At 38.4% G+C, this 26,854-nt stretch overlaps 1 protein-coding gene across 4 annotated transcripts; it reads left to right on the top strand.

The window, feature by feature from the left end:
* Window positions 1-598: 598 nt before the first annotated feature.
* On the top strand, window positions 599-26,710 carry alg1 (ALG1 chitobiosyldiphosphodolichol beta-mannosyltransferase). Of its 4 annotated transcripts, none has more exons than XR_012100783.1 (13): window positions 599-1,215; window positions 2,463-2,543; window positions 3,104-3,207; window positions 3,311-3,459; window positions 6,880-6,969; window positions 8,991-9,101; window positions 9,340-9,461; window positions 11,582-11,620; window positions 21,298-21,357; window positions 21,516-21,626; window positions 22,343-22,468; window positions 23,233-23,308; window positions 26,399-26,430. XR_012100783.1 is itself a non-coding variant. In XM_073060843.1 (13 exons), the coding sequence occupies exons 1-13, from the start codon at window positions 675-677 to the stop codon at window positions 26,528-26,530; spliced, it is 1,731 nt and encodes a 576-aa protein (XP_072916944.1). In that variant the 5' UTR covers window positions 604-674; the 3' UTR covers window positions 26,531-26,710. The 4 variants fall into 4 exon arrangements, 3 of the variants coding, with proteins under 3 accessions (XP_072916944.1, XP_072916946.1, XP_072916945.1); XM_073060843.1 differs by having other exon boundaries at window positions 604-1,215; window positions 22,343-22,457; window positions 26,399-26,710; XM_073060845.1 differs by having other exon boundaries at window positions 908-959; window positions 22,343-22,457; window positions 26,399-26,710.
* Window positions 26,711-26,854: the final 144 nt, after the last annotated feature.

Genomic DNA, 26,854 nt, shown 5'->3' on the forward strand with positions numbered 1-26,854 from the left:
CTAAAATGGAAGTCATGACATATTTTATAGAGCATTTCTTCAACTATAAAAGGTTTATTATGGCTGGCTATGCTGTAACATCCAACTTCAGCACAGTTGGGAAGGCTTTGATGATACATAAATTTACCGAAGTGGAAGGACTTTACTTCCACAGATAACTGAATAATGTGGAATTATTATCCTTGGAACAGAGACTGGGGGAATATAGTAGAGGTATCATGAAAAACAAAGTAGATAGAAACCCAATTCCTTTGTGAACTGGGGAATGTAAAATGAGAATGTTTGCTTGAAGAACTAAAAGTGACAGAACATTTTGTATGGCCAGTGCTTAAGGTCAGGAAAACACTCCGAGTTGAGGTAAATTTAGTTCTAGCATCTAAAAGGGGTCTGCTGAAGTACCTGAAAAAATCTGCAGAAATACATGGAGCTGGGAGGAAGAGAGTGTGCAGGGTTGTACACTAAATGTACAAAGGGTTGGACTCGACAGGTAGAATGGCCTCCTTCCATTCTGGAACAATCAACTTATAACTTTCTTGGCTCTGATGAAAGGTCCTCTGCTCGCAATTTTAACTTTGGATCTCCACAAATCTTGCTTGAACTTTCCGGCAGTTTGCGTTTTTATTTCATATTTCAGGTGTCTCGTTTCCCCTTTTTAACAGAAGTCAGCCTATTTGATGGAAAATCAAACGCTCAAAATACTCAACAGGTCGGTCGCCAGTGATGGAAACGTGACAAAGAAACCGTTTCAGTTCAATGTCCTACTAGATGGTGTCAAGAGGAAACCTTCGGGCCGTGCGCCCCCGACTCTGCCGCCCAGAGCCCGGCCCAGGCTCAAATCCACCCCCAGGCTGCTCGGAGGCCTCGCGAGATTTGCGGCTGCGTTCACGTCAGCGTCAGTCGTGGCACCTCATCCTCCTGCCGCTGGTCGCTCCGTTGCCATGGCGGGGTTATGGTTTCTGGTAGCCGCATTATTCATCTTTGTCCCCGTCTGCAGTTGGACTTTTGCGGACGCGAGCGTGTCTCTGCTGTGCGCGGGGGCGGCGCTGGCGCTGGTGGCGGTGTCGCTGATGTGGGCATCCCGGCGGCGGGGAGGGCACGACCGCAGGGCCGTGTGTGTGCTGGTGATGGGGGACCTGGGCCGTAGCCCCCGCATGTTGTACCACTCGCTGTCTTTGGCCAGACACGGCTTCAGCGTCACCGCTGTCGGCTACCCCGGTGCGTTCAGAAGGCTTCAAATCCGATGCATTCAGTGATGTCTGAGAAAAATAATAAATTAATTCTCCCACTTTTAGACTGATATTTAAGCAACGTCAAATGCAATTAGTCTTTCACTTAATCTTAATCCTTACATTTGAATAACTGGGGATTGTTTTGAACCAATGAAGTCCGTTTTACTTAATTTGACGCACTGATATAAAAACTATATGCAACATATGTCATTTGTAAATCATCAGAAGCAAACGATTTTAGATAATATCTTAAACATCTAATTGTCTATGAAGATGCTTTATAGCCAGTGATTTTAGTAGTCTTTTGTCCTCATGTCTTGTGTGTAATGGATAAAATGATGTGCATTTACTTCACATCTTTCAGGAACTCTGGATGCTTCAAAATCCCCTTATGTCAACTAAAGTACTTTGGAACTGCAATCACTGCTATAAATGTGGCAGCAAATTTGCAACTCAGTCATCTCCCACAGGTGCAATTGTGATAAGGATTGATTTATCTGTTTTGGTTTCGACTATTGTTCTACAAAGAGTTAAGGCATAAGGCAAGACATTCCGCAGGTTTCATCTAAACGGCAGCGTTTCTAACATTTGGACATTGCTAGACACCTACACTTAAACCTCAAATTGATTAGCTTCTCTTTAGCCATTTGTATTGAATGCGTTTTGTTTGCATTTAATTTAAACAAACCATGCCATGGTTCTTGCGTTTGGTATATTTACTCTCCCTCTTTCATTCCCCCCCTCCCACCCCATCTGCTGACTGTTCCTCCATTTACTTTATTGTCACCAAACAATTGATACTAGAGCGTACAATCATCACGGCGATATTTGATTTTGTCCCCCTCTTAATTCCTGATACCATCTACCTAACCAACAGTTCACCCACCGAATCCTTTCCCCTGTCAGGTTCCACTTCTCCCTGCTACTTGTCGGCCTCCAGCACTGATGTTCCTGGTTATTCTTCCCCACCCCCCACCTTTTGGCTCTATCTGTAATCCTTAAGCCCTCCTTGGTCCAGGTATCATCTAATTGTTCCCATCCTTCCCACCCTTTCTCCACTGCCATGCAGTGTCTCAACTGAAATGTTGACGGTTCCTTTCTTACCGACATCGATGAACCTGCTAGTTTCTCCAGTATATTATTGGTTGCTTTTACATATCTTTGTTGCATGTTATCCAAATCTATAATTTTACTAGATTTTTTTTAAAACTCAATTTGAATTATATTTTTCAGGTTCAAAGCCTCATAAAGATGTTCTACATAACGATAAGATTAAAATTGTCTACTTAACAGAGATTACAACAGTAACAAAATGTAAGTATTATCATCTTTGTTACACAAATTACACATTTAAATTTGGAAGTGTACTGCATATAAATGGATTGAATTGTGAGCCACCAGTCTTCAGCCATTCACAGGGAAGCCCAGGATTTAAGCATAACCACTTTGGGAATCATTGAGCTGCCGATTCTATCTCTGCTAGTTGAGGGTGATTTAATACAACAATGGTAGCCATGTTAAATAATTGCAGTAGATTGGTCTTCATGACACCAGACATTTAATAAACAAAATCCAAAAATAAAAGGTAAACAAGGCATCATAAGGATGGCAGAATTTAAAACAGTTCTTATAACTAGAGAAAAACTAATGGGGCTAAAAGCCAACAGGTTCATTGGATTCTTGTACCATATTTTAAAACAAGTGGCTGCAGAGATGGTGAATGCTTAGTTGTAATTGAAAGTTCAAAGTAAATTTTTATCAAAATACATATATTTTATGCCTTAAATTCATAGTTAAAACAAAGTATCTCTGAAATACAGGTATGTTAAATTATTCTGTAATCAATTTACAAATTATTGTTTTATGTTTTGTAGTTGGACCAAAGATTTTTCAATATGGGGTTAAGATCGTAGTGCAGACTTTGCAAATATGTTATGCCCTCCTAAAAATTAATCCACCTTCCTACATGCTGCTGCAGGTAAATGGTTTATTCTAGTTGTTTTGTATTTTTATTCTCTGAACTACTTGAATAAACTGATATGATTAAATTTTCTATGCTCTTTTTTGATAATTCCATACAGAATCCTCCAGGCCTCCCAGCAATTGCAGCTGTGTGGGTAGTATGTTTATTAAGAGGAAGTAAATTTATCATTGACTGGCATAATTACGGTTACACCATTATGGGACTGACTCATGGAGATCATCATCCAGTTGTGCAGATTGCCAAATGGTTAGTATAGAAATATTTTCTATGGTTAGTTTTGATACAACATCTTATTATACCTATTCTGTATTTGTAAAATCAATGAGCTTCATATTTTTGCACAAATACAAATTGCAAACAAATGAACTAAAATGTAAGAACATAGAAGCAGCACAAGCCCCTTACCTTTGCTTCACCATTCAGTAACATCGTGGCTGATCTACCCTAGTAACATCTTCCAGCACTAACTCCATATTCCTTGATACCCTTGCGCATAAAATTTATTCATCTTTACCTAAATTTTATAATGACTGAGCCTCCATAGTTTTCTTGGGCAGATGATTCACTATCACCTGTATGAAGAAATTTCTTCCTGTGTCACTCTTGAAAGAACAACACTTTCACTGATGAGGCAGAAGATGACTGACAAGGCAGGCAAGCAGATGGTTTGTGAGGGGTGATCTCATTTCACTGTTTGTGTAAGACTTCTGTGAGCTCCAACTGTGTGGACTCAAGGTTCTCAACACCATCCTGAATGGAACTTTGAGCAGTCATGGGCCAGAAATTTCCAGAAGTCAACATAAATGTTGCTTTGAGTGCCTCCTTGAATATTTTCCTCTCCCTGTGTGGTACTCCTTTCCCATGACAAAGTTCAGAATGGTTCTGTTTTGGAGTCTGGTGTCAGGCATGTGAATAGCATGGCCGGCCTAATGGATTTGAAAGACTATAACTAGGACCTGAGAGAGGATGCTGATATTGGTTTACTTTTCTTTCCAGTGAATTTGGAGTACTTTGTGGATAGAATAGGTTATATTTTTCCAGTATTTTGAGGTGCCTGCTGCAGAAGGGTTGGGATTACTGGAACCTGGCAAACCACATGTTTTGCTTGCAGCATCTGGATGCTAGCATAGTGGTTTGAGTACTAGGAACTGGGGCTGTATTTGAACCAACATCTTTATTCTCTCACTGTTTAAAAATTAAGTTTTTAATATTAAAATGGAAGGAGGAAACATACATATGATCTATTCCATTTACCATATCTTTGCCTTAATCACTTAACCTTTCTCCCCTGAAACTCTCTGAATCTTCTTTGCAGTTCACTCTGCCTCCTTGCTTTGTGCCCTCTGCAAATTTGGACCCTCTCATTCGGATCACAACATAGGTTGCGAACAGCTGTGACTCCAGCTTTGAGCCCTGCAGCAACCACTGGTCACAGCCTCTCAAATTAAAATGACCATTTATTTCCATTTTTTCTGTCTATTAGTTAACCTCAATTCCAGCTAATATATATTATTTCCAATAGAGTGTGCTTCAATTTTCTTTAATAATCCCAGTTGTGGCATCTTGTTGAAGGCCTTTTGAAGATTCCAAGTCACCTTATCAGCAGTGTTTTCTCCAGTTTGCTTGTTGCAAACTTGGAAAATCTGTTATTGTTAAATATGATAACTTTCACAAATCTGTTCAATCCTGTTTATTATTATTTTCAAATGCTTTGTAATTAATAATAATTCATTTAAAAGGTGCTAGCATTTTTTGATGACTGATGTCAGGGTAACTGGTGTGTTTTCTCTTCCTCTTTCAGAAACAGTTTTGTGCCATTCAGTCATTGTAGTATCTACCTAATTGTAATAAATGACACAATGAAGTGCTTCCATCATCTTAAAAACACATCTAAATCAGAGGACACAAGTCATCAGGCCTGAGATCATTAACACCTTTCAGTCTCATTAATGTCCGAATAATTTATTTTTACTAATACTAATTACTTTGAGCTCCTCATCCACTCTAACTAACAATTTGTAACTGATTTTCTGTGTTTTCCAAAAAGACAGGCACAAAGTATTTGTTTAATTTCTCTGTTATTTCCTTAATCCCCAATAGGATTTCTCTTGTCTCAGTCAAAAAGCAGTTCACATTAATTTTAACTAATCATATTTTTTATTTCTATTGCTTTTTATTGTCCTGCTCTGATATTCGACTTTCTCTTGCAATGCGCAATGCATTATTTCTATTTTACTGAATAATTAGATTTTCCAGGGCATCAGACAATGCAATATTATGTGCATTTTCCTTTGATATTGTTTAACAATATCACATTTTTCTGGGTTTTATTGCATTTTAAAGGGTGATGCATTAATTCTTTAACTGGATTGTAAGTCGTAGTCATACAACAGATGGAGGCCATTGAGCTCATTGAATTTTTGCCAGTTGTTTAGTAGATCTAGTTAGTCCCATCTCCTGCTCTTTTAGTCAGCAAATTTCCCCTTTCCGCTAATCCATTCCTGAACTTCTCAAAATTCCACATTTCCCACTTAGATTTCTTGTTATTTATGTACACACATAATCTTGAATGTTTATGGACCTTCTTGGGCAAATTTTATTTTTAAAAATCGGAAGGTCATCTATATCATTAACAGTGAGAAGTCTGTCAGAAACAGTGAGGGCTATTAATAACAAATATTGGAACAGATCTACTGTTGGGGCCAAAAGATGTGGTTGAGATGCTAAATGAATATTTTACAAAGAGGATTCTTAAAAAAGTGATGGTAAAGAACACAAGGTTCTGTTATCTATCTGAAGTGTTAATTCTGTTTTTCTCTCTACTTGATACTTAGTATTTGCAGTGTCTTCTACCCCTTGACATTGTCAGGTTGCTAGATTAAAGTAAGAAGTGGTAACGTACTTAAAAGTTGCTTAGTAATGTATTCTGGATAGGATACATTATGGTTACTGAGGAAATTATAATTAGAATCTGGAGCTGTGCTAACAGTATTCCTGCACTCCTCCTTGCACACTTGGATAGTTTAAGGGAGATTAAGAACTGCATATTGTACCAACTGAAATATGTAATGTCTGGTTCTTGTGCTGGAAGTTAATTTTGTAAAGAGTCTTAGAAAGAAATGAATTGCCAATTGGACATTCATGAGCCAATGCAGGAGAGCCCACTTTTAAAAAGCAAGTCACTTCAATAATGTCATTGGAGGAGACTGAGGAACATAGAAAATAGAAACAGCAGTAGGCTGTAGAACTTTTTTGGGTATTCTCTGTGATCATGGCAATTTATTATCCTGTTTTAGCATTTTCCCCATATTCCTTAATCTCTTTAGCTATTATTAATATTTTCAGCTGTTCCATGAATACATTTAGCCTCATTTGCCTTCTGTGCTAGAGAATTCCACAAGTTCACTACTCTTGAGAGCAGAAATATTTCTTCCTCTGTCGCCTAAATGGCGTAATGCATATCTTTAAGCTGTGACCCCTGGGTTCTGGGCATTGACATGGCATATTTTAAGTGTTTAATAGCATGAATTTAAAATTCTTTAGATCTGCTCACCAAAAACATCTTTATAACTTAAATATTTATACTGTTTGAAAGTTCAAATTAATGTATCTATCATAGTTGGATGATTTGTTATTAATATTTGCAATTATTTTGTTTTTAATTAGGTATGAACATTTTTTTGGTAAGCTGTCTGATGCAAATTTGTGTGTAACTAAAGCCATGAGAGAAGACTTGAGAGTGAACTGGAGTATCAAGTGAGCCTGCATTCTTTGCTTAATATATTTGACCATAATATATGTAAACGGAATTTCTTAAAGCATGTTCTCTGTTACTCCGTTTTGTAAACCCAGCAGCTAACACATTCTTTAATTGGGTGGCTTTAATTAGATGTATTATTTATTCATATATTGTGTAGATTGGGTGTCAGTGTAGACTGCTTATAATCTGTGGCTGAGTTAAGAAATTTGAAAGTTTCTGGCTAATAATCAGAGCTTTTTGGAAAGTTTCTTGCTACATCAAGTCAAGTTGTGGAGTCAAGTATGAAAAGATATAATTAAAAAAATTAGAGATGAGCAATGCTGAATGTTGGATTTATCTACAACTGATAGTTGTAGATAGTTGATAGTTGATTAAGATAAAATGGAAGAGAATAAATGTCCCATATTGTAAAACAGGTGCAGAACGTACAGCCCACAGACCATATCTGGCCCCTGGAACTGTTTGGTGCAGTCTGTTATAGTAAATAGTGAAATGAACTAAATCTTCACACTTTCATGCTGCCCTCTCTGTTGCCTTGCAAGGAATTATCCTGAGTTCTATTTCTCTGGAGATTTTGTATATCTAAATAAGGATTGAACATGGAGGGGTAGTACCTTGATGTTCACTGTAGTTTTAAGAAGTGCTTTGAGCACTTCCTAATATACTCAGTGATGCCCACTTTAGTTTATGCCAAGACCATTCCAAACTTTCACCAAGGTGCTGAATTCCAGAGGTGAGGTTAATGTGATTGATCAGTATAAAGGTTGCATTTAACCGAGTATGCCATCACGGGGTCTTGGTAAAATTAAAGTTAATGGTATCACATTCCCCAATGCTTGGAATCATACTTTGCACAAACAAGATAGTATGTTTGCCAGAGATCAGTCATAGTAGTTTTAGTTCATCATTACAGGAGTTCTTCAGGGTGGAACTCAATGCACCACTGCTTCATCGGTGACTATCCTTCCATTATAAGGTTAGATGTACAGTTGTTTGCTAATAATTGCACATCATTTAATTCTGTTCACAACCCTTAGCAAATGAAGCAGCCCACACCTACATGGAACAAGACTAGACAAATTCAAGCATGGTTTGATGAATGGGAACTAAAATTGCACCACTTATCAGCCTGTGCCTGAATGTTGTCTGCCTTGCTTCATGCAAGGATGAGATGACAAATACCATATCCAACTAGAGAGCATTTAAAGACCTACTGAGACATTCAATGGCATTACCGCAACAAAGTACCAGCTTCTGTATCTTGATGATCACCATTTACCAAGTATTCAACTGGACCAGATCTCATGAATAAAGTGGATACTAGAGGAGGTCAAAGGCTGGGTATTCCAAGTCAAGTGACTCACTTTGTGACACTCCAATGGCTTTCCAACATCTACATGGCATTAGTCAGGAACATGATGGGTTACTGCAATTGTCTGGATGAGTGCAGCTCCAAAAACTCGCAAGAGACCATCCAGATGCTTGTTTGATTGGCAATCCTTAAATGTTTGTTCCTTCCACTTCCTGCAAAGCATTTATAGTGTTTGCCATCTACAAAATGCTCTCCAGTTACTCACCCAGATTACTTCTGCAGAATCTCCTGAATCAACAACTTGTACCACCAGAAAGAACGAAGGTAGCAGGTACATAGGAACACTAGAACTTGCAAGCTCTCCTCCATCTCGTATAACTTCCTGACTTGGAAGTCCATTGCCTATCCTTCTGGAACCTATACTCAAAGCATTGTCGAGGACCTCTACCCATAGGACTGCATCAGTTCAATAAGGCAGCTCACCACCATCTTCTCAAGTCAATTATAGGTGGGTACTAAACGCTGGCCCTGTCAGGGTCACCCAGATACCAAGTATGAATAGTAAAAAAAACATACTAACATAGTTCAGAGTTTTTAATTACATCCTTTTGTTGACATCTATAAAGACAATTTATCATTGTCCTAATTTTCAGTGGTATGTTGAGTATGCTTCGGCTTTATTTTTTAAGTGTTTTTCTTTTACAGGGCAGTCACACTATATGATTCCCCATCTCCCATTTTCAGAGAAGTTCCTCTAGAATTGCAACATAAGTTATTTAAGAAGCTTGCCAATGATTTTGTCCCATTTAGAGCAAGGTACGTTTTATGTGTGACATTGTTTATTAATTACTTAGAAAAGCTAAACAGTGTTCGATATTTTTATATCAAAAACAGTTGAAATCAGACATAGAAAAGGCTTTCTGGTTCTATCTGCCAAATTCCAAAAGTAGACTTTTTGAGCAAGTAGATCTACTGAATGATGTAGTACACAGTTTTATTTCAGACAAATCTTTTGACGCTATAAGATAAACTACATTTTTTGCTGTGAAATTAGGACCGAATCTGTGCCTTCTAATTTGGAACAGACAGCCTTTACTGAACTGAATACAAATACTGGAAATATTACACATATCCGAGGAAGACCTGCATTATTGCTTAGCAGTACTAGCTGGACAGGTAAGATTTTTCTTTGAGAACGTAGCCAGTTTTACAGTGCTACTTGTTGTGCATACTAATAATTGAATATTTAAATATCTTTATGAACATGAAACAGGATAAGGTGATGGAGGGACATCAATGAAGATTGCAACCAGCCCCAGTTAATGATTTCAAATAGCAATGAACTATGAATAAGTTCCTTCTACTGAGCTGGTTCTTTTAGATGGAAGTACAATGATTTTAAAAGATAGAGAATTTTTAATTATCTAAAATATATGTCAATATAACTAAAAGAACATAGAACAGTACACAGAACAGGAGCTGGCCTTCAGCCCACGATGTCTTTGCTGAATGAATGACAAATTAAACTAATTTGCTTCCTCCTGTACTGCATATGATCCATATTCCTCTATTCCCTTCATATTTATGTGTGTATCCAACAACCTCATAAATGCCACTATAGTTTCTGCCTCCATTACTCCCCGAAGCAGCCTGTTCCAAGCACCTACATCCAGTTCCATAGCCTTTTAACTTAATTTTCAATTTCCAAGAATTAAATTATTCACAAAACGATTAATTGTTATGATTTATTCTCTGAAAACTTGGCCACAAAGAAATTAATTCCATCACCCAAATCATTCACATACAATGTGGAAAAAGAAGGCTGTCCCAAAACCTACCCTGTGGGGAAAAGAAGCGGTCACAAAGCCACCCTGTGGAACACCACTAGTCACCGGCAGGCAACCAGAAAAGGCCCCCTTTATTCCTATTTTTTGCCTCCTGCCAGTCAGCCAATCCATGTATTTTTCATGAAGTACCATGATCAGTCACATGTGTGGCACCTTGTCAAAGGCCTTCTGAAAATTCAAGTAAACAACATCCACTGACTCTCCTTTGTCTATCCTGCCTATAATTTCCACACAAGGAAACCATGCTGACTATTTCATCATGTGCCTTCAAATATCCTAAAACCTCTTCCTTAGTAATGGACTCCAACATCTTTCCAATCACTAATGTCAAGCTAACTGGGCTATAATTACTTGTTTTTTGCCTCCCTCTCTCCCTAAAAATGGCGTGACATCTGCAGTTTTCCAGTCTTCCAGAACCATTCCTGAATATAGCAATTCTTGAATGATCACTATTAATGCTTCCACAATCTATTCAGTTAACTATCAGAACCGTGGGATGTAGTCCATCTGGTCCAGGTGACTCAGCTAACTTCAGTCCTTTCAGCTTCCCAAGAAAAATACTTAATAAGTTTGTCCACCATTTATTTCCTTGTCCTCCATTACTACCTCTCCAGTGTCATTTATCTGTGGTCCGATATCCACTCTCGCCCATCTTTCTCTGTATCTGAAAAAAAGTTTTGCTATCCTCTTTTATATTATTGACTAGTTTACCTTCATATTTTTGTCTTTTCTCTCATTGCTTTCAGTTGGTTTTTAAAGGCTTCCCAATCCTTTAATTTTCCACTAATTTTTGGAGTACTCTTTTGCTTTTATACTGACTTTCACTTCCCTTGTCAGCCACGGTTGCTCACCCTCCCTTTAGAATACTACTTCTTTGGGATGTATTTATCCTGCCCCTTCCGAATTGCTCCCAGAAACTCCAGCCATTGCTGCTGTGCCATCATCCTTGCTAGTGTCCCCAAGGCTGAGTGCCTTTTTTATTTAGAGATGCAATGCAGAACAGTCCCTTGCAGGTCTGCCAGCCATGCCGCCCAGCAACCCACTGATTTAACCCTTGACTAATGACGGGACAATCACCAAAGACCCATTAGCCTACTAATCAGTATGTCTTTGAACTGTGGGAGAAAATTGGAGCACCTGGAGGAAACCCATACGCACACGGGAAGGAACATACAAACTTAATTACACAGGGTGCCAGAATTGAACTCCAAACTCCAGCACCCTGCACAGTAATTTTGTCCTGCTACCATCTTAAAGAAGGCTAAGGTTATATACCAACAGCACTAAAATGCTGTCAAAATAGCCAAATCTGGTTGCACCACTAATTTGAGATTTATACATATTAATTTACAATGTGATAAAATGTGGCTTGTGGGGCCCATGGATTTTTGGCGCGGGAAGGAAGTTCCTCGGCTTCACCATAATGGCTTATCGTTATTTGATTTTCAGAGGATGAAGATTTCTCCATTCTATTAAAAGCATTAGAAGGTAGGTTACTGCTAATTTTTGTTTCCATTTAAATGTGTGGCACATTATTATCCTTATTTTAGAGGATTCAAATACATGCATAAATGAATAACTACAGGAAGTTAAAATCCTTTTTTTGTCGCTCATATGTACAGAAAAACAAAAACAGGCTGAGAAAATCAGCGCTTAATGCACAACACCAAGTTCCCCATGAGAATATGGTGATGACCTGTCCTTTTAAACTACAGCAGTAATTGTAGTCAAGGTACTTTTCTAATACTGCTAGTGGACTATTCTGGAAGCTTGCAAATTATTTTCTAGTTCAGACGACATTTGACTTGCAGATGATAGCTTTCTCATACTTCCTTCCGAACAGTCGGGTCTGCAAGCTAGAGAAGTATTGTCAAGAAGATCTTACCAGATTGCTGCACTTCAGAACAAATACTTGTCAATGCATACAGGGCATAGGAAAAGTGAATTTCAGGCTGTCAGGTGAAGTATATACCAGGTAGGTTGATTTGTCCTGGAGAGTGCACTTGTGCATCACACATTTTAGCTTTTAGGAAAGATGGGTTAGTAGGCAGAGGGAGTGGTGTGGCTCTGTGTATAAGAAATAATATTAAGTCATTGGAAAGAGATGACATAGGATTGGAAGGTGTAGAGTCTCTATGGGTTGAGTTAAGAAATGGCAAGAGTAAAAGGACCCTAATGGCAATTGTATACAGGCCTCCAAACAGCAGCCTGGATGTGGATTATAAATTACAGCAAGAGGTAGAAAAGGCGTGTCAGAAAAGCAATGTCATGATAATCGTTGGGGATTTTAACATGGAAGTGGATTGGGAAAACCAGGTCAGTATTGGATCTCGAGAGAGACTTTGTAGAATGATCTTAAGGGATGGCTTTTTGGAACAGCTTGTTGTTGAGCCCACTAGGGGATTGGCTGTGCTGGATTGGATGTTGTGCAATGATCCGGAGGTAATAAGAGCACTTAAGGTTAAGGAACCCTGAGGGAACAGTGATCACTATATGATCGAGTTCACATTGAAATTTGAGAGGGAAGAAAATTAAATCCAATGTGTCAGTATTTCAGTGGAATAAAAGAAATGGCATGAGAGGGGAACTGGCCAAAGTTGACTGGAAGAGGACATTTGCAGGAAAGACAGCAGAGCAGCAATGGCTGGAGTTTCTGCAAAAAATGAGAGAAGTGCAAGACAGATATATTCCAAATAAGAGGAAATTTTCAAAGGGAAGAAAGATACTACCATGGCTGACAAGGGAAGTCAGAGCCAAAGAAAAAGCAAAAGAGAGGGCATACAGGAAACCAGAGCTAGTGGGAAGATGAAGGATTGGGGAGCTTTTAAAAACTTGCAGAAGGAAACAGAGAAGGTCTTTCAGAAGGAAAAGAAGAATTATGAGAGAAAGCTGGCAACTAATGTCAAAGAAGATACTAAAAGCTTTTATAAGTAAGTAAAGGGTAAAAGAGAGTCAAGGGTAGATATAGGACCAATAGAAATTGACGCTGGAGATATTGTAATGAGAGATGCAGAAATGGCAGAGGAACTGAATACGTATTTTGCATCAGTCTTCACGGTGGAAGACGTCCGCGGTATACCGGACATTCAAGAGTGTCGGGGAAGTGAAGGTTGTGCATTGAAAATTACAACTGAGAAGGTGCTCAGGAAGCTTAATGGTCTGAGGGTGGATAAATCTCCTGGACCGGACGGAACACACCCTTGGGTTCTGAAGAAAGTAGCTGGAGAGATTGCAGAGGCATTAACGATGATCTTTCAAGAATCGCTAGATTCTGGCATTGTGCCAGATGACTGGAAAATTGCAAATGTTACTCTGCTATTTAAGAAGGGTGGGAGGCAGCAGAAAGGAAACTATAGACCTATTATCCTGACATCAGTTGTTGGGAAGTTGTTGGAATCGATTATTAGGGATGACATTATGGAGTACCTGGAAGCACATGACAAGATAGGTCAAAGCCAGCATGGTTTCCTGAAAGGAAAATTCTGCCTGACAAACCTTCTACAATTCTTTGAGAAAATTACAAGCAGGGTAGACAAATGAGATGCAGTAGACGTGGTGTACTTGGATTTTCAGAAGGCCTTTGACAAGGTGCTGTACATGAGGCTGCTTAGCAAGATAAGAGCCCATGGAATTGCAGGGAAGTTCCTAGTGTGGATGGAGCATTGGCTGGTCAGCAGAAAACAGAGAATGGGAATAAAGGGATCCTTTTCTGGCTGGCTGCTGGTTACCAGTGGAGTTCCACAAAGGGTCGGTGTTGGAACCGCTGCTTTTTACAATGTATGTCAACGATTTGGACTATGGGATTAATGGATTTGTGGCTAAATTTGTCGATGGTACAAAGATAGGTGCAGGAGTGGGTAGTGTTGAGGAAACAGAAAGCCCACAGAAAGACTTAGATAGTTTAGGGGAATGTGAAAAGAAGTGGCAAATGAAATGTATGGTCATGCACTTTGGTGAAAGAAATGAAGAGGCAGACTATTATTTTATTATTTTGAGAATTCAAAATGCAGAGGTGCAAAGGGACTTGGGAGTCCTTGTGCAAGATACCCTAAAGGTTAACCTCCAGGTTGAGTTGGTTGTGAAGAAGGCAAATGCAATGTTGGCATTCATTTCTAGAGGTGTAGAATATAAGAGCAGGGATGTGATGTTGAGGCTCTATAAGGCACTCGTGAGACCACACTTGGAGTGTATTGTGTGCAGTTTTGGGCTCCTTATTTTAGAAAGGGTATACTGACATTAGAGAGGGTTCAGGGAAGATGCACAAGAATGATTCTAGGAATGAAAGGGTACCATATGAGCAACATTCTGGAGCTCTTGGGCTGTATTCCCAGAAGTTCAGTAGAATTAGGAGGATCTCATAGAAATATTCCAAATGTTAAAATACCTGAACAGATTAGAAATGGCAAATTATTTCCCATGGTAGGGGATTCTAGGACAAGAGGGCACCACTTCAGGATTGAAGGACGTCCTTTTAGAACTGAGGTGCTGAGAAATTACTTTAGTCAGAGGGTGGTAAATCTGTGGAATTTGTTGCCACGAGTCATTAGGTGTATTTAAGGCAGAGACAGATAGGTTCTTGATTAGCCAGGGCATCAAAGGGTATGGGGTGAAAGCAGGGGAGTGGAGGTGACTGGAAGAACTGGATCAGCCCATGATTGAATGGTGGAGCAGACTCAATGGGCCAAATGGCCTACTTCTGCTCCTATATTTTATGGTCTTATGGTCTTTTACTTTGGAAATGATGGAAAGGCTTTGTGGAATCAAGAAATGAATATTCCATGCAGAATACCATGCCTCTAATGTGGTGATCATACCATTGAGTATCATAGGGAAATGGATATACCCTCCCTTGAACTTGGACATTGTGCTTTACTTGTGTGGCATATACTTTTCTTTTTAAAGTCCAAACAACTGTGATAACTATTTAGTGTTTAGACCTCACACTTATCAGCATTAAACTCCATCTGCCATCGTTCAGCCCACTCTTCTAACTGGCCTAAATCTCTCTGCAAGCTTTGAAAACCTACTTCATTATCCACAACGCCACCTACCTTAGTCTCATCTGCATACTTACTAATCCAATTTACCACCCCATCATCCAGATCATTAATGTATATGACAAACAACATTGGACCCAGTACAGATCCCTGAGGCACACCACTAGTCACCGGCCTCCAACCTGACAAACAGTTATCCACCACTACTCTCTGGCATCTCCCATACAGCCACTGTTGAATCCATTTTACTACTTCAATATTAATACCTAACGATTGAACCTTCCTAACTAACCTTCCGTGCGGAACCTTGTCAAAGGCCTTACTGAAGTCCATACAGCCAACATCCACTGCTTTACCCTTGTCAACTTTCCTCGTAACCTCTTCAAAAAATTCGATAAGATTTGTCAAACATGTCCTTCCACGCACAAATCCATGTTGTCTTCCTAATCAGACCCTGTCTATCCAGATAATTATATATACCATCTCTAAGAATACTTTTCATTAATTTACCCACCACTGACGTCAAACTGACAGGCCTATAATTGCTAGGTTTACTCTTAGAACCCTTTTTAAACAATGGAACCACATGAACAATACGCCAATCCTCTGGCACCATCCCCGTTTCTAATGACGTTTGAAATATTTCTGTCAGAGCCCCTGCTATTTCTACAGTAACCTCCCTCAAGGTCCTAGAGAATATCCTGTCAGGACCTGGAGATTTATCCACTTTTATATTCCTTAAAAGCGCCTGTACTTCCTCCTCTTTAATCATCATAGTTTCCATAACTTCCCTACTTGTTTCCCTTACCTTACACAATTCAATATCCTTCTCCTTAGTGAATACCGAAGAAAAGAAATTGTTCAAAATCTCTCCCATCTCTTATGGCTCCACACACAGCTGTCCACTCTGATTCTCTAAGGGTCCAATTTTATCCCTCACTATCCTTTTGCTTTTAATATAACTGTAGAAACCCTTTGGATTTATTTTCACCTTACTTGCCAAAGCAACCTCGTATCTTCTTTTAGCTTTTCTAATTTCTTTCTTAAGATTCTTCTTACATTCTTTATATTCCTCGAGCACCTCATTTACTCCATGCTGCCTATATTTATTGTAGATATCTCTCTTTTTCCTAACCAAGTTTCCAATATCCCTTGAAAACCATGGCTCTCTCAAACTTTTAACCTTTCCTTTCAACCTAACAGGAACATAAAGATTCATTTTTTTCAATCTTTTTATTGATATTCAAATGAATATACAAATCAGAGGAGGAGTTTAGCAAACAGATAATATAAAAGACATATAAACAGCAATAATAAAAACAAAGTATATAATGTCAAAATCAAATAGGTAAAATATTATGCTGTTATATATACAATGGTCAAAAAAACTACAACTCCTCATAGCAATCATAAAAAAAATTGGAAATTTTATTGATAAAGGAAAAAAAACCACTAACTAAACTGAAACAAAAAAAAGAGAGAGAAAAAAAAGAAAGAAAAAGAAAGATTGGGCAGTCCAATTGAGGATAAAATTTAAAAAAGAGAGAGAGAAAAAAAACATCCTTCCAGTCATCTCCGAACCTTCGATTTTTGATAAGGATTTTCCCCAAAGAGAATAAAGAAAAATAAATAAATAAAAATAAATTAAGTCATGTGAAAATATTGAATAAAGGGTTTCCAGACTTGTTCAAAATTAAAGGATGTATCAAATGTCCGGCTTCTAATTTTCTCCAAGCTTAGACATGACATAATGGAGGAGGGCCAATAGAAAACAGTAGGCAGATTAGATTCTTTCCAGTGTAGCAAAATAGCTCTCCTAGCCAGTAAAGTTGAAAAAGCTATCACATGTTGGGTGGAAGCAGACACTTTGCTTGCTTCCTCTGGAATAATCCCAAAAATTGCTATAAGTGGATTAGGTTGAACATCCACATGTATAACTTTAGATAATATTCCAAACACATCCCTCCAAAAATTGTTTAAACTTACACATGACCAAAACATATGAGTTAGAGTAGCCACTTCTGCATTACATCTGTCACAAATAGGGCTTATATTAGGAAAAATATGCGCCAATTTATCTTTGGACATATGGGCCCTGTGTACTACCTTAAACTGAATTAAGATATGGCGTGCGCAGATAGATGAATTATTAACTAAATAATAAATTTTATTCCATTGATTATCTGAAAGTGAATGTTGAAGTTCTACTTCCCAGGTGCGTTGAACCCTATCATTAGGCGACATGCGAGCATTCATTAACTGTTTATAAATGATAGCTATTAATCGTTTTTGAAAAGGTTTAAACTGAAAAATAGCATAAGCCAAATTTAAAGAGCAGACTGAAGGGTAATTCGGTAAATAATCACGTAAAAAATTCCTAACCTGTAAATATCTGGAAAAATGTGTATTAGAGATATCCTATTTATCCATTAACTGTGAAAAAGACATTAAACAGTCTTGTAAAAACAGATCAAAAAAAGTTTTTATTCCCTTAATTTTCCATGTTAAAAAAGCCTTATCCAAAGTTGATGGTTTAAAAAAGAAATTAGAATAAATATTACTAGAAAGTAGAAAATCATGGTGGTTCTACAAAGTGGTTCTAAAGCCAAATTAAATAATAAAGGACTAAGGGGACAACCCTGACGGGTACCTCTATATAATCTAGATAATTTAGATACACGTCTGTTAAACTCCATTATTGAATGTGCGTATGATATCATTGCGCTCTCATAAAGATTCTGTACCCTCAAAATTTCACCTTTAAATGACTGCCATTTCTCTGTTACATCCTTCCCATAAAACAAATTGTCCCAATCCACTCCTTCTAAATCCTTTTGCATCTCCTCAAAGTTAGCCTTTCTCTAATCAAAAATCTCAACCATAGGTCCAGTCCTATCCTTCCCCATAATTAGATTGAAACTAATGGCATTGCAATCACTGGACCCTAAGTGCTCCCCAACACATACCTCCGTCACCTGACCTATTTCATTCCCTAACAGAAGATCCAACACTGCCCCTTCTCTAGTTGGTACCTCTATGTATTGCTGTAAAAAAACTATCCTGCACACATTTTACAAACTCCAAACCATCCATCCCTTTTACAGTATGGGCTTCCCAGTCTATGTGTGTAAAATTAAAATCTCCCACAATCACAACCCTGTGCTTATTACAAATATCTGCTATCTCCTTGCAAATTTGCTCCTCCAATTCTCGCTCCTCATTAGGTGGTCTATAATACACCCCTATAAGTGTTACTACACCTTTCCCATTCCTCAATTCCACACAAATAGTCTCCCTAGATGAGCCCTCTAATCTATCCTGCCAGAGCACCACTGTAATATTTTCTCTGACAAGCAACACAACACCTCCCCCTCTTGTCCCTCCGATTCTATCACACCTGAAGCAACGAAATCCAGGAATATTTAGTTGCCAATCACACCCCTCCTGCAACCATGTTTCACTAATAGCTACAACATCATATTTCCAGGTATCAATCCATGCTCTAAGCTCATCCACCTTTCTTACAATGCTCCTAGCATTAAAATAAATGCATTTAAGAAATTCTCCACCTCTTCCTCTCTGTTTATCTTTAACAGTGCAAAGAACTTTACTGTCTTCTTTTTGTTCCTTCTCCCATACATCTGTTCCTACACTCTGGTTCCCCTCCCCCCTCATATCTAGTTTAAATCCACTGGAGTCTCTCTAGCAAACCTACCTGCAAGAATATTTGTCCCCCTCTAGTTCAGATGTAAACCATCCCGCTGGAACAAGCCCCACCTTCCCTGGAAAACTGCCCAATTATCTATATATCTGAAGCCCTCCGTCCTGCACCATGTCTTCAGCCACGTGTTGATCTGCACTATCTTACTATTTCTAAACCCACCTGCACTTGGCACTGGTAGCAATCTTGAGATTGCTATCCTGGAGGTCCTGTCCTTTAACTTGGCACCTAGCTCCCTAAACTCACCTTTCAGGACCTCCTCACTCTTCCTACCCATGTCATTGGTCCCTACATGGACCATGACATCCAGCTGCTCACCCTCCCTCATGAGAATACTGAGAACTCGATCCGAGATATCATGGACCCTGGCACCAGGGAGGCAACAGACCATCCGGGATTCTTGATCTCTTCCACAGAACCTTTTATCTGACCCCCTAACTATCAAATCCCCTATCACTACTGCTCTGCTCTTTTCCCTCCTTCCTTTCTGAGCTGAGGGTCCAGTCTCTGTGCTAGAGACGCAACCACTGCAACTTGTCCCTGGTAGGTCACCCCACCAACAGTATCCAAAATGGTATACTTATTGTTGATGGGAACGGTCACAGGGGTGCTCTGCTCTTCCTGTCTATTCCCCTTTCCTCTCCTGACAGTCACCCAACTACCTGTCCCCTGACTCCTAGGGGTGACTATCTCCCTGAAACTCCTATTTCTGCCTCTGCCTCCCGAATGATCCGAAGTTCATCCAGCTCCAGCTCCATTTCCCTAACACGGTTTGTCAGGAGCTGCAGCTGGATGCACCTTTTACAGGTGTAGTCATCAGGGACAGCTGTGCTCGCCCTGACTTCCCACATACTGCAAACGGAGCACTCAACTGCCCTAACTGCTGCCTCCATTACCTACTCCTAATCTAATTAGATTAATTAGGAGCTTACCCGGCCTTTCCTCACCTGGAATGAAGCTCGTACTCAGCCTCTGCTCGCTATTTAAATTCTCCCGCTGCCTCATGGGCCGACTTTCACGCGCTTGCACAGTTGTGCCCCGTTCAAACCTCACCTCTGCCTGTTCTCGCCGAAGCCTGATTGAGCCAAAGCCGACCCACTCTGCCTCAGTCCACTCCGACAATGGCCGCTGTATATGGCGGTCTTTCTTTTTAAACCTTTGGCGCGCTACGTCACGCGCCTGCGCAGTCTAGCCTCTTTGCCACGATCAGTTAAAAAAAACAGCTTCTCTCCGAGCTTCTTTTACCTCTTCCCTCTCCACCTCTTGCTGCGATTTAAAAAAAAAGCCTGGTTATCAACCAGGCTGTTTTATAAAATCTTAAATATGCAAATTCAATGCTGCCTCCTTATTTAAAAAATATTTGTTGCAGTCTCCAGTTTGTCAAATAAATGGTATTTCTACCATTTATTATACATATTATAAACATACATGCATAAAATAGATTTTAAATCTATTTTGTTTCAATGCCCATTATTTCATTTTCAATCTGATCTTCTAAACACTGCAAGGATATGGATTCCAGTGACAATAGAATGAATTACCTGTAGAACCAAATTCTTGGGATGATTGGAAATTATTGCGTCATGGAAATCAATAAAATCTGTGAGCAGTATCCTATTTGCTTGACTGCAAATGCAGGAATTTAAAGTATTATGGTAGCTGCGTCAAAGACCAGGAATTATGTTGTTTGTGGGAATTATGTAGGACAGTTGAAGTTGAGTCTGTTTTTGAGTTAAGTAGCATTATAAGTCCATAAGAATTAACAAGTATTTTTGATAGGTGCTAAACATACATTTAATAATGTTCCAATGTCTACTTCAGCTAGTTTCTGCCAAAATGATCAGTGCATTATGAACTGCAAAGAAACCAACCAGAAATAATGCCTACAAGAGGAAAACGAGAGATTTTTTAAATGCTGGTTGATCTTTTGCTGAATATTGTGTTTTGTTCTGTGTGGGCATAAAACTTTATGAAGGGGATCAAAGCCATGAAGATGCAGAAGACTTATAACAATACCTTCATTTTTACTTTGATATTGGCAAAGCTGTACTGTCCTCCCTGGAGCAAAGATAATTTAAAAAAGATTTGATTGCGATATTCAAAATTTTGAACGTATTTGTAACTAATAAGCAGAAACTGCCTTTTCAGTGGCAAAACCATCTATAACAAAAACATATAATGGTCAAACTGGAGGTACGCTAAAGAAACTTTGACAGCAATTTGCCTGTAGTGTCCCAGTGGTGAAACAGATTCTTTAACAATAAAGTTAAATGTACTTTGATAATAAATTTACTTTGAACTTTGAATAATTCCAATACTTGAGAAGGAAAAAGCATTACATGGTTAGTGTAACAATTTGATTGGATTTTCTTATACCATCTCACTTTTCAAATTATTGTGCATTTTTGCTTTTTTTCCCCAATTTAAGCATTTTTTTTTCTTTTCAGAGTATGAAAGATTTATAACCAGTGGTTCCAAATTGCCATCCCTTGTTTGTGCTATTACAGGTACATTTCTGAACATCCGTTTTCTCATTCGTCCTAAAAATCTCTTGCTTATTTTCTTCCCAATTCCCTACTCCCACCACCTTTCTCACTTCATCCTCTCCTCTCAACTCTTCCTAGTTCACTGAATTAAATATGATTAAATGTATTCTGTTTTTCAGGAAAAGGTCCATTAAAGGAATATTACACCAATCTAATTGAAAAAATGCATTTTAAGTATGTTCACATTTGTACTCCATGGCTGGAAGCAGAGGACTATCCAGTGCTGCTAGGTAAAATGCACACATTTAAATAGCAGTCATTTTAATAGTTATTTGGTTTTATTTTTTACTTCATAATTGAAACTGATTAAGGAATAGCATGGTAAATCTTCCGATCTGTCATAATACTTTCTGAAATACGATTAGATACTCAGATGTGCATAAAGCACGGCTGAGCTTATTGAACAGCTATTTAGGGTGACATTGGTTTCTAAAGGCCGAGAACTTAGTATCCATGCAAGTATTGGCAAAGTCATAGAACTCCACACTTTGATTCTTTGCAATTATATTTTCTTTTAAATACAGGTGTGTGCCGCTTAACATCCATTCGATCACATATACATCCGTAGTCCCGATCGGAGGACGTGACGTAGCAGACATAACCAATCTCGTGTATTGCGTGTCTCGAGTGTAATAATGTTCTCTCTCTGTTTAATTTTCTTTCGAAAATATTACCATAAAGTGCATCATGGCTTCCGAACCCAGCAAAACCACTCCTAGTGATAGCAGCAGCAAGAGTCAAAGTATATAATATGGTGTTCGCACAACGTCCAAATCACATAATGTCCAATTTCACAGAACGTTTCGTGGATGTTAAGCGATGCATACCTGTAGCTGAAGATTTTAAAGAAATATTTTTGCTGGAATATTTTGTACAGATAATTCAATTGGATTAAACATGTAATGTACATTTTCCCCATACCTTATATTTTGTAATCACTTTATAGGATCTGGTGATTTAGGAGTTTGTCTTCATAAATCAAGCAGTGGACTAGACTTGCCAATGAAAGTAGTAGACATGTTTGGTTGTCGTTTGCCCGTGTGTGCACTTGATTTCCAGTGGTACGTATAAGGTAAAATAATAACTTCCTGATTCTTCCTTCTCTCCCTGTTACATTGTCTATTTACAGTTTCTTAATTATGGTTAATCCTGAAATAATTTACTTCAAAAGCAGGATTTAATCAAGCAAGCAAATATGTTGAGTATTGAGGCACTATTGTTTCATTGATTTATTACTTGTATAATATTGAAAAATTGATGAGTTGCAGAAAGTGTTAATTTATATCATGTAAAAAAAAAACACAGCAGTTCATCCATGCTTGCTGTTTGCCTGCTCAATATGCATTTTCTTTAAATATTCAGCTATGATTTTTGTGGTCCCTTAACCAATAAAAGGGGTACCTCTGACACCAAACTATCTTTGAAACCAACATATTCGCACTGCAAAACAGCTTTTACTATTTGTGTTTCAGGCATCCAGTAATGTAAATGCCTCCACAACCGCCCCCCACCCCGAGTCGTTTCAAGTTTATTTTTAAATCGTGCATTTTCATTAGATTTTGGCATTTTATTATTTAAATTTTGGAATTAATTCTCTGCACATTCAAAATATAAGAGATATAAATATCAAAATCAATAGAGTCAGAAATTTCCTTACTTCATCAGTTTCACTCAACTAATTGTGATGTTTGATTACATGTTTGTTGTCAATTACTTCTTTTCACTACCTTCCCAGTCCTATTCTTTTTCAGCTTCTCCTCTTGGTCCTTTCAGCCCTCTTACCTCCTATCTTTGTTATTCAAGATCATTTGTAACATTCTTCCCATTATTTGACAGTCTATCAGAACTTGTGAAACATGAAGAAAATGGTCTGATATTTAAAAATTCTCATGATCTTGCTGAGCAACTAAAGGTAAGATGATATTTGCAATGAAAGTGATTTTTTTTAAAAATTACTTTGGAACCCAAAATGAATTATTTTAATGCCCATGCTGGGGCCTTTATAAAATGGCTTTTGACATTCTATTAATAATTAGGTACAAAAGTTTGAAGTTAATCAGATTAATATTTTATACAGATTAAAAATTTTATGCTATTCCTACATTTGTGCAGGAATCAGTATGTAAATATCATCACTTTAAATCTTTATTAACTTGTATACAACAACCCATGTGTAATTTTGTTTGAAAAGCTGCCTAAACTAGATTTGTCTAGTCTTGTGGTATGCATTAGACTTTACCACTCTGGTATCCAATTTTCAAGATGTAAAGTCAATATGGAGCCTGCTGAACTAACGTAAAACTATGTGCTATTAGTCTTAACTCTTGCCTTTTACAGTTTCTCCTGCAGCCTTTAATTATACCCAGCTATCATTCTATCTGTTACTGCACCAAAATAATTGTGATATTTAAGTTCATTACCCCTTTAACTAATTGTTCTTAATACTCTATCTACGTTGATTATGATGCTCATGAATGGACAAGTTCTGGCATTGTCAAGATTTCTGCATGTAATTCCATCAACTTAAGAATTCAGTGTACCCCGCCTCTGCATCTATAGTATCTCTTTTAAAATAAGACTAAATTTGCACATAGCACAATGATCCTATCAATGTCAAGGAGGAACAACACCTTATATTTTATTTGGATAGCCTCCAGCCTGTTGGCATGAACGTTGATTTCTTAAACTTACAGTAATGCCCCCTACCGTCCTCCCTCACCATTTCCCACATCCCCCTTTCCCTTTTTCACCTCATCTCCTTGTCTGCCCATTGCATTCCTCTGGTGCACATCACCCCTTTTTCTTTCTTTCTTCCATAGTCTTTTCTTTCACCAATCAACTTCCCAGTTCTTTACTTCTTCCCTCCCCCTTCAGGTTTCACCTATCACCTTGTGTTTTTCTCTCTTCCCTTCCCCCATCACTTTTTAAGTTCTCTTCTCAGCTTTTATTCTCCAGACCTGCTGAAGGGTCGCGGCCCAAAACGTCAACTATACTCTTTTCCGTTGATGCTGCCTGGTCTGCTGAGTTCCTCCAGCATTTTGTGTGTGTTGCTTGGATTTCCAGCATATGCAGATTTTCTCATTTAAAATTATCGGATTTATGTTATAATCCTTACTACGCATCCCAAAGTAGAATCTACATTTCTCTACCCATGGAAATCTTTACTACTAAATGATATAATTGACTTATGATGCCTTTGTTAACTTGAATAGTTTCTCTCCAAATAATTTCTAACAGGTATAAATTACTCTTAACCTATTGAGGTTCCACTGGTAATTAGCTGCTAACTAATCAACCTGCCATGATCATCAATCAATAAGTTATATACCAATATTTTTATACTGCTATGCATTCTATGCACTTAACATTAAATCATGTTACATCATTCTAATAAAGAAATTCAGATGAATAACTTTGAACTCTAAATTGCTTTTGAGAATGATGGCTGGTACTGGAAAGACAAATGTGATTTTACAAGTACGTTAGCAGATATGGTTAAGATTTTTCTTGGAACAGAAAGATTAAGAGATGTTCAATGCAAAGTTTCCATAGAATGAACAAGTTTGCTTTCTAGAGGTAAATAGTTTATTTGAGGATGGGTTAATGTTTTTAAAAAAAGAGGTATAGTATTTGTGGGGAAGAAGGGGGAGATAAAAGAATAATCAGATAGACGAGTAGAGAGAGAGCCTGGCAAATTGCAGGCCAAATAAATGCAAATCTTTTTTTTAAACCAACTTACTTATGTGGTGGAAACAGGGAGAGAGGATTATTTTAATCTTGGATGTCAATATTTAGTTATTTGAGGACTCTCACGATACTGATAGACAGTTTTGATGATGACATTATCAAAAATGAGGTTGTTACTCTCTCAAGATAGTACCAAACAGTGTTGACCAGGTCTTATTAATTCCAAGCCATTTGCTTCATTTTCTGAGAGCATGGGAGTGGAACTGAGCACTATGCTTGCAGCTGACCTTAAGTTAGTGAAGATGTGGGCTAGCCAGAATGAAGAGGATAAGTTTGGTAGTATATTCAGGGCATGGCTTTTCAGGAGCCATGGAAATTCTGATCAAGACTGTGGTGATCTGTGGTTTCCATGAAGGTCATGGCACAGACTTAGTTGCTTTTTAGATTTGTAGGGATGATTTTGGGGACAGGTTAGGGTTTAGAGACAGTGGGGGGGTGGTTAGAGATCAGGCAAAAGTTTGGGCCTCTGTTCAAAGGCTAGTGATGTTGAACAAAAGACATCTGTGGTCAGATGTCAGGCTGGTGGACCCCCAAGTTTAAGAGTGACAGTGGATTCTGGGATCAGAGTTCCATGGGGGTGGGGGGGGGGGGTCAGTAATCCCCTAGATATGTGAATCAGGAGGTCAGAGTTCAGGATCCTGTCATCGGGGAGTCTTCAATTCAAAGCCTACCGTTTGGTGAGTCCTGGAGTCGATACCAAAAATCAAAGCCCAATGGTCAATTGGAAGGCAATGCCTAGGGTCTGGAAGTCAACTGGAGGCTTGAAGACTCTGCATGTGTATGTAGGTGGGTGGGAGAGAGGAAGAATGGGGCTTGTTTTGCTGTTGGTAGGCATCTATGCTGGTGCCAGAAATTGTGGCAATACTTGTGGGCTGTCCCCAGCACATCGTTAAGTGTTGGCTGTTAACACAAAGGACACATTTCACTATGTTTTGATGTATATGTGAGAAATAAATGATTCCAAAATCTGAAGTTGGATAATTTGAAAGCTGTGTTCTGACCATGAATTACAAACAACATATCCAAAGTTAGTATTGTAGCAATGGGGTCAATTTGGTTTTAAACACTACTTCACAACTCCTTAAGATTTATTGGATTTTATATATAGTAACAAAACACAACCAACTGCATTTATGAAAACAAGTAGGCCCTGTTACATTCCCTTGCACTTGGCAGACATTTCTCCTTTACCTGTGATATAAATTAAATCTTAAAACATTTCTTTGATCTTTAACCAATAGAGTTGTATTTTCAGCTTCTCTTCACAGATTTCCACAATGAAGGAAACAAACTTGGTGTATTTAAAAGAAACTTGAAAGAAGCCAAGATGGTTCAGTGGGATGAGAACTGGGATGAAATGGTGCTTCCTTTGTTGGCAAGTCATTGAGATCTGACCATTACTGAGACTCTTCAGCAGGTCTGGTTGTGTCTATTGTTGCTTCTGACTGGATCCTGAAATGCCGTTGATAAGAAAAAACCCAGTCTGAAGATGACATGAAAACAGGAATGAAGGCCAAATAATTTTTGGATTACAAAACTGAAATGACTACATTTTACAAAAGTCAACCTTAATGTTTTTACAAGTTAGGTGTTATTTTCAAATGGAATGCCTAGCCATTTTGACAGAAAAACATTGGACACAATAATTAAAGCTACAGCACTACTGTGAGTTTAAAAAAACAACTTGTCCCCTTATGAAAAGCCACGTGCA

This window comes from Hemitrygon akajei, chromosome 11 (genome assembly GCF_048418815.1).
Source record: "Hemitrygon akajei chromosome 11, sHemAka1.3, whole genome shotgun sequence".
NCBI classification, from domain to species: Eukaryota; Metazoa; Chordata; class Chondrichthyes; order Myliobatiformes; family Dasyatidae; genus Hemitrygon; species Hemitrygon akajei.

Bases quoted from the DNA above. Each gene is read 5' to 3' on its own strand.
- alg1 (XM_073060843.1), top strand. From the start codon at position 675: ATGGAAAATCAAACGCTCAAAATACTCAACAGGTCGGTCGCCAGTGAT. The intron at 1,216-2,462 runs GTGCGTTCAGAA...TATATTTTTCAG, and splicing joins CACCGCTGTCGGCTACCCCG to GTTCAAAGCCTCATAAAGAT. The intron at 22,458-23,232 runs GTACGTATAAGG...ATTATTTGACAG, and splicing joins TGTGCACTTGATTTCCAGTG to TCTATCAGAACTTGTGAAAC.